General features: G+C 14.6%; 3 protein-coding genes across 3 annotated transcripts; 2 read left to right on the top strand and 1 right to left on the bottom strand.

The window, feature by feature from the left end:
* Positions 1-2449, top strand: PGAL8A_00454600 (nucleotidyltransferase, putative; the record flags this gene model as incomplete). Its single annotated transcript, XM_028673302.1, has 9 exons — positions 1-488; positions 651-968; positions 1084-1173; positions 1289-1335; positions 1426-1474; positions 1560-1635; positions 1718-1906; positions 2039-2108; positions 2403-2449. 9 exons carry the CDS (start codon positions 1-3, stop codon positions 2447-2449), a joined length of 1374 nt encoding a protein of 457 aa, XP_028529769.1.
* Positions 2450-2623: 174 nt separating this feature from the next.
* Positions 2624-3241, top strand: PGAL8A_00454500 (conserved Plasmodium protein, unknown function; the record flags this gene model as incomplete). The annotated part of the gene is made up of 3 exons (XM_028673301.1): positions 2624-2887; positions 2977-3069; positions 3203-3241. 3 exons carry the CDS (start codon positions 2624-2626, stop codon positions 3239-3241), a joined length of 396 nt encoding a protein of 131 aa, XP_028529768.1.
* A 190-nt stretch (positions 3242-3431) lies between these two features.
* Positions 3432-7745, bottom strand: PGAL8A_00454400 (conserved Plasmodium protein, unknown function; the record flags this gene model as incomplete). The annotated part of the gene is made up of 17 exons (XM_028673300.1): positions 3432-4538; positions 4615-4679; positions 4771-4875; positions 4967-5050; positions 5153-5234; positions 5325-5412; positions 5649-5733; positions 5880-5951; positions 6041-6095; positions 6257-6349; positions 6441-6494; positions 6574-6629; positions 6752-6799; positions 6932-6987; positions 7074-7180; positions 7301-7399; positions 7494-7745. The coding sequence occupies 17 exons, from the start codon at positions 7743-7745 to the stop codon at positions 3432-3434; spliced, it is 2508 nt and encodes an 835-aa protein (XP_028529767.1).
* Positions 7746-8831: the final 1086 nt, after the last annotated feature.

Here is an 8831-nt window from a genome sequence, read left to right as displayed (position 1 = left end):
ATGTCTTGTATAATATTAAAAAGAAAAGAAAATGAGATTTATTTGAAGAACCACATAAATATATCTTATACAAATAGAAATATTATTAGTAATGAAAATGAAAGTAGAACAAAATTAAGTGAATATGAAAATTCCTTTAACAATAAAAGTTTTATTGACAAAAGTGGTATTCAAATATATAAGAAGAAAAGTTTTCACGATTTAAGTAGTACAAAAAGAATCAATTTTTTATGCATATGTAACAGAAAATTCTCTTCAAGTAGTTCTATTTCACTTAACCATAAATCAAATAGTAATATTAACTTAACAAATAATTTCTTAAATCAAAAAAATTTAAAAAAAGAAATTTTAAATATCCATAAAAGGTTAACAGAAAATTCTTTTATTGATAAAAAAAAAGAGGAAATTTATTTTTTATTAAAAAGTGCAATAAAACCAAATTTGAAAGGAAAAATTTATTTTGTTGGTTCATGTGAAAATAATATATGGTAATTAATTTTAAAATTGTAAAAAAAAAAAAAAAAAAAAAAATATTTAGTAGAAAAAGTAAAATGAAATTAAGAAAAATAAAACATTTTATTTTTTAATAAAATTATATATATATATATATATATAGATAGATATGTGTATATTATTTTTTTCTTTTAAAGGATAAAAAATTCAGATATTGATTGTTGTATAGTAGTAGAAAATTGTGAAGATAAAAATTCTTATTTATACAACTTAAGAGTTATAAAAAGTGCAATTAATTTAATTTATCCATCATTAACAATAAATATAATTAAGGCATCTGTTCCAATAGCTAAAATATATGAAGAACAAAATAATATATGTGATATAAGTATTAACAATACAGCTGCAATTGTAAATACAAAATTTGTTTCATCAATCTGTAATATAGATGAAAGAGTTACAATAATAAATAGAATAATAAAATATTGGGCAAAACAGAAAAATATTAATAACAGGTAATTTATTAGAAAGTTTTTATATTTCTATAAAAATGTTCCTTTTTTTTGTTAAATTTTTTTTTTAATAAATATATTTATTAGTATATTCTTATTTCAACTATTTTTTTAAAAGATCTCAAGGTACTTTCAGTTCGTATGCGTTATTTTTGTTAACTTATTACTTTTTTCAAAATTTAAATGTTCCAATATTACCTTCATATAAGTAAGATTTTTAATATATTTGAAGAAATTGTTTATTAGAATAATAAAAATTAAAAATCCTATTAATGCATATATTTTTTTTTTTTTTTTTTTTTTTTTCATTATTTTTCCAATAGGTCTTTAGAAAGGGAAGATGCATCTTCTTTTGAAATTAATAGTGAATGTTAATAAAAAAAAAAAAAATTACATTTTTTCTTTTTTTTTTTTTTTCTAAAATAAATATATTTTTTAATTATTTTAAACTTCTCTAAAGATTTCTTTTTACAAGACGAAGTACAAATGCCATTTTATACAAAGATAGAGTAATTAAAAAAGAAATATATATAAACTTTTGATTTTTTTTTTTTTTTTTTTTTATAAATTATAATATCTTATTTTTAACTTTAGGGATATCAAATCGAAATTTCCAAATTTAAAAAAAAACAAAGAAGACATTTCAAAATTATTATATGGATTTTTTGAAGTAAAAATTAAAATATAATATATACTATTATGTATGTTTTTAAATGATAACATTTTTTATTTTATTTTACTTTTTGATGTAGTTTTATTCTAGTGATATTTGCAGAAATGGAATAACACTAGATATATATAATAACCAAATTATTGAGAATAAAGATATGACAGCAAATATATATTGTCCTATAACAAAAAAAATTGTAAATACATATAGCATAAACACTTGGAAAAAAATGTTTGAAAAAATTCAATCAGCTTATAATAAATTAAAAAATGTAATTAAAAAAAAAAAAAAAAAAAAAACAGAAATAGTAAAATATTAAGAGATTCATTAAAACAAGAATTTTCTTTTTTTTTTTTTTTTAATATATTGTTTCTCATAAATCTTTATATTAATTTTTGTTTAGGGAAATAGTTTAAATGTAATATGTGAAGAAACGAAAGATAATACACCAAATAGAAAAATAGATCTTAAAGGTATTTTAAAAGAAAAAAATAATTCTTGTTATTACTTTTTCACTAATAAATATTATAATATACCACTAATTTTACTTATTTTATTATTGATTATTTTTAATTACTTTTAAAATAATATATATATATATAAACATGAATAAAAAATATATGAGTTCCTATTTTCATTCTTTTTGATATCTTTTCCTAATATTTTTTAATTTTGATTAACGTAATTTTTTTATTTAATTTTTTTTTTTTTTTTTTTTTTTTTTTTTTTTTTTTNTTTTTTTTTTTTTTTTTTTTTTTTTTTTGTAGATCATTTATTGAGAAGAAAAATTTTTCAAAATTTATATATGTTTTAATTAATAATTATAATTAAACTTTTTATATATTTGTTTTATACTTATTTTTTATTTTTTTTTTTTTTTTATATTTTTCATTTTGTTTGTTTTTTAATTTTCTAATTTTAATATTTAATTTTGTATTATATGATATTTGTTTTCTTTTTTTATATTCTTTTTTGAACTTTATTAAAAATGATTAAATTTTTTCGTAGAAAATTTTTTAAAATAAATAAATTTATGAATTTTAAAGCTTTGAAAACATCTAAAATATTTAATATAAAAAAGGAAATTATAATTAATAGTTTGGAGGAAAAAAATGAAAAACAAATTAATGATGCATTAAAATATTTTTCTAAATCTGAAATTTTTTATTTATTCTTTATTCCTTTTGCTTTTGTCTCTATTTATATCTTTGTAATGTGGAATATTTTCAAATATATTTGTGACATTAAAGATGTAACAATTTAGAAAAATAAAATAAACTTCAAAAAAAGGAAATTCAACCTTTACATTTTTGTTTTTTTTTTTTTTTTTTTTAAAATTAGATAAACCATTTTTTAAAAATTCTTCGTTGGTTAAAGGGAAAAGAATCTTATCCATATGAATATCTGCAAAATAAAAAGAAAAAGAAAAGAAAAGTATAAATATATATATATATATATAGTTTTACTTATTTTTGTGTATTTTTCTATTAACTTACTATTTTTTGAAATTACACTTAATATATTATGATTCTATCTTTTTCTCTTTTTTTTTTTTTTTTTTTTGTAGAGTGAATCTATTATTGTTATTGAAAAAAAATTTGAATAAATTCTACTAAATAAAAGTTTAAATTATCCACTGTAATATTATATATATATATATATATATATTTATTAAATTTAAATATAATTTTAAAATTATTTAATAGTTTTTTTTAAAAATACTTTTTTTAAGAATTCTCATTTGATGAACATTTCTGAATAAATATTTTTTTTAAATAATTATTTTCAAATTTTTTTTAAATAATTATTTTTAAATTTTTTTTAACTTTGTTTTCAATAAGTACAACTTTTTTATATAAATCTATTATTTTAAGTGATTTAATAAAATTAAATAAATTAAAAATTTTAATTTTTTGCAAATATAGACAGTTCATTTTATAATCACAAATAACATTTAATAAATTTAATGAAGAATATATAAAATCTTTTTTTATAAATAAATATATTTCTTTCATTATTAATGGTATTAAATGTTTGCATATTTGCTCTTTTATCATATAACTATGTTGAGATATTTGTCTAAAAAAATAAATTAATTTAATTTTATCGAAATAAATAAAATCCGTTGTTTCATAAATATATATAGCAACTTCAGTTAAACCAATATAATGATTTAATATAAAGGTGTAATGTTTTTTGAAATTAAATATTTGACCAATTATACATAATATATTGATACATATTTCTTTTTTTAATTTTAAATCAATATAATAAAAATTAAAAAGGATATCCAATAAATGAATAATTAAACCATTATTTATAATATCATCACACATATGAGCGTCCTTACTTAAATTTATATATAATAATATTATTTTATGTGTTATATCAAAATCGTTTGATAAAATTAGAAAATTAGCTATTTTACTTATATTTAATTTGATTAAATAATCTTTTATGACATTATTATTATTTGTTATATTTATTAATGTACTCAATATAAGCATACAATAATTTTTCTTATCACAATTATAACTTAAAAAAGAAACTATAGAATTAACCAATGGGAAATATCTATTTTTATAATCATTAGAAAAAGTTAATAAATTTTTACAAATTTTTTTTTTTATTTTAAAATTAATTCCACATTTCAATATAGATGAAATAATTTTTTTATAATTGTCATCATTTTTATAATAAAAAACCTTATTAATATATCCACATTGATGCAAATAAAATAAGAAAAAATCATTAATTAAATAATTATTTGTGTCTAACTTTTTAGATAATTGTATTTCAGATTTATCATCTTCTTTTAGTAGGTCTAAACAATTTGTTTCATAATTTTTTGTGAAATCTTTTTCTCTTAAATGTAAAAAAAAATTTACTATATCATCTATATCCTATAAATTTAACATATTTAAAAATTATAAAAAAAATACTTTTGTATTAAAAAATTTATTCATGTTTAATTTGTACTTTTTTTTTATCTTTATTTATGATTAAAATTCCATTTATAAAATCTGTTGTATTATACTTTTCAGCTAAAAATCAAAAATTAAATTATTCAGATGTTCATTTAAAAAATAAAATAAAAACATAAATTAAATTATTTATATTATATTAATCTTATACATAATAATCCTGCATCTAAGCAATAAATTAAATAATAAGATAATCGATGCAAAATCCTATTAATTTTTATCTTTTCCCTTTTATGTGTATCTAATAAATTTATCCCTATTTATAAAAATATATATATATATATATATAAAACAAATATTTATGCTTTATTTTGTTATATTAATAATATTCTATTAATTATTTTAACCAGGAATTTGATTTAATAAAATATTTAGTAAATATTCGAGATTTCTTTCCACTTTAATATCATCTCCTAAAAAATCAATTATATCTATTAAAAAAAAAAAAAAAAAAAAAAAAATAATAATATTTAACCTTATAACAAATAAAATACAAATATTGAGATATATTTTTTATTTTTTTTTTTTGAAACCAGAATTAATTTTCACATCTCCTTCTTTTAAAATTATTAGAACTGATTTCAGAAACATTTTTATGTATTCAAAATAAGACGGCTTCAATTAATAAATTATTTTAAATTATATAAAAAGAGTAATAAAAATATATATATATATATATATATAATATACTTATTTTCTTTTTACTCTTATTTTTATCCGTGTTTCAAAATATTCATAAATCTCAGAATTATATAACAATGCATCTATTTGTGCTTGAATTAAATTAACATAACTAAAAAAAAAAAAAAAAAAATATATATATATATATATATATATATATATATATATATATATATATATATATATATATATATATATACATATATGTATGTATGTTTATTCTTATAAAATTAGTATCCTTAATTAATAATAACATATCACCAAGAAAAGTTATATTAAAATATATTATTAATATATATTATTAATATATATTATTAAAATATATTCCTTTTTTTTTTTATTAATTACTAAGTGTTGTGAATATCATTAGGAGTAATTGAATTAGCTACAATATATACTTCATCATATAAATCTTTATCAGTTACATTAAATTCTAATATATAGATTAAAAAAAAATATATAAAAAATATTAAATATTATTATTAAGATATTTTCATAATATCTAATGCATATTTTTTTAAAAGTTGTTTTTAATATATATTAAATATAAAGAAAAAATTAAAAATATATATTAACAACCTTGCTGATTTTCGTAAGATATTCTAAAAGTAAATATTATATCTTGTCTTCTATCAAGTAGAGGAGGAATAACTAAAATTATTTTTTTTTTTTTTTGTAGAAAAAAAAAAAAATATATGTTTTTATTTAAATTTTTAATTTTTTTTTTTTCTATTTCTTACATGTTCTTCTAAATATAATACAGACAATTGTATGAGTTTCATTTTTTAAATAAATCTAAAAAAGAAAAAAAAAAATAAGCATAATAAATTTTTATTCAATTTAATTTATTATATAAAGTGTTATTTAATGTAAAAATATATGTATCTCTAAAAATTATAATTTTTTTTTTTTTTTTTAAAATTAGATGAAAAAAGTTTCCAATGAATCACTTTTACCTCATATCCTACCCATTTAGCAATATCATCTGATAGATTCATTTTTTTGTAATAAAAATTTTTTCTTATTATTAACGGAATTTTTACATCTTGCTAATTTATATATATTAGAAATTAATAATTAGTTATTTTATATATATTTTTTTTTTTTTTTTTTTTTTTTTTTTTTTTTTTTTTTTTTTACAATTAAAAAGTTAAGGTGATCTTTTGCTAACTGATAAAAATTACTATCTGTTGTCTAAAAATTAATAAATTTTATTTTATAAACTTTTATTTTTATTTCTGTTAAATCTATATATATATATATATTATATAACCTGGTCTAATTCTATCATGCTTTTTTGATCTCCTATTTTTACACTTATTTCTACACCTATTGTTATAAAAAAAAAAAAAAAAAAAATTTAATAAACTTATTTATATTAATATTTGTAATTTTCTTTTATATCCCTTTTAATAATGAGCGATATTTTTCTTTTAATCTATTTTTATTACCTCTAGAATCAACATAAAATCCACTTCCACTTGAAATAGAAGTAGCATCTTATTTGAGAGAAGAAAAAGGTTGAAATAGATATATTTGTATATAAAAATTATAAAGAATTAATTATGTATCATATATAATTAATATAATAACTTATATCATTTTTTAAACTCTTTTCATTTAATACTAACTTTGAAATGATTTATGAATAAAAAAAAAGTAATCATCATATATAACTTTTTTATATCTAAAAAAAAAAAAAAAAAAAAATGTTAAAATCATTAAATATAAATATTTCCATTTTAATTGTAGTAAATAATATTTTAAACTAACCCTATAAATGGCTGTATAGATTTATCAATTTTTTTTATTTGAGAATTTTCATTTGTTCTATTACATCTTTCTTTATATGTTTCTTTTGTAATGGGAACATAAATATTCTTAAAGTGAAAAAAAAAAAAAAAAGACAATATAAAATTATTTTTCTTTTTACATATATATATATATATATGTGTGTGTGTGTGTGTGTATTGAATAAATATTTTTTTTATATTACTAACTTTATTTGATTTAAACATATAATAAGTACTATAACCAATACACAAATGCTTTATTAAAATATTTTTGTTCATTCCTTTTATACCAATATCATGAGTTAACTATTTAAAAAGAAAATAAAATTTCAAATATTAAATTGATAAAATGATAAGTACTTCATGAATAATAATATAAAAAATATAATAATGTATTTACTGCATCTTCTTTCAAAGTTATATGAATATAATTTGACTTATCACAATGATATATTTGATGGATATTATAAAAAAATATTTTAAATTGAATTTCATAAAAATCCTTTTCATAAAACATTAATTGATCAAAAGATATTACTAAATAATATTTTCCTTTTTTCGTATGATCATTTAAATTTTTACATTTCACAAATTCAAAATGAAGAACAAGAGAATTAATACTTTTACTTAAACTTTTGTTAATATAAGACATCTTTATATCTTTTTATATATATAAAAAAAGATATATATAAAATAGTATAATAAAAATAAAAAACAGAAAAACTAAAAAAAAATAAATGTATTAAAAAATATAGTTTAAAAAAATTTATTACAATAAAAATATGAAAGAAAAATAAATATTTTGTTTTATTAAAACATTATTTAATTATATTTTATTACATTTCACTAATATGAAATTTATTTTTATTTTTTTTTTTTAGATAATTTTTTAAATTACTAAATCTAAATAGAAAAAATAAAAAAAAAAAAAAAAGAATTAAAAGGAAAATTTCTAATAAAATGTAAAAGAAAGTCACTAAGACAAGAATAATTCTAAAATAAAAAAAAATAAAAATTTTACATTCATTATTTCAAATGTGATTTTTCAAAATTTTAAAATAAGAAAATAACCTTTATTTATACTATATACACACATTCTTATAAATAATATATGTTTTTTAATTAATAATATTAAAAAAAAAGAAATATTTAAAAATTATATTTTTAAAAAGTTATCAATATTTAAATATATATTAATGTTTTAAAATTATGTTTAATGTAAATAATTAAAATTTAAAAAAATTAATATAAATAAAAAGCAAAAAAAAAAAAATATATATATATATATATATATTGAATGAAGTCTTACACAAATATAAATAATTGTAGTTTAAATCAAAAATTAAAACAAATAACAAAAATAAAATGTGATTTATTATATGTTAATTATCAATAAATATTTTACTTATTTCATTAATTTAATTTAATAATATTTATTTAATTTTCTTAAAAAATATTCTATAAGCTAATATTTTATCCAACTTTAATAAAAGTATATTATTTTTTCTATAAGATTTCTTATGCATTCGATAAAATACATATGTATTGAATTGAAATATATTAAAATAATTTTTTACTTGATATACCTAAATAAAAATATAGTAATAAGAATATTCATTATTCATATTATTGTTTATAATTTTAAAATTTTAAAAAAATAAAAGAGTATTATATATACACAAACTTAATAAGTTTTATTAATTTTTTCCTTTTTTTTTTTTTTTTTTTTTTTCTTTTT

Source organism: Plasmodium gallinaceum (assembly GCF_900005855.1).
Source record: "Plasmodium gallinaceum strain 8A genome assembly, contig: PGAL8A_v1_130, whole genome shotgun sequence".
Classification (NCBI taxonomy): Eukaryota; Apicomplexa; class Aconoidasida; order Haemosporida; family Plasmodiidae; genus Plasmodium; species Plasmodium gallinaceum.
The sequence above is the reverse complement of the archived record's forward strand: the minus strand, read 5'-3'. Positions and strand labels throughout refer to the sequence as shown.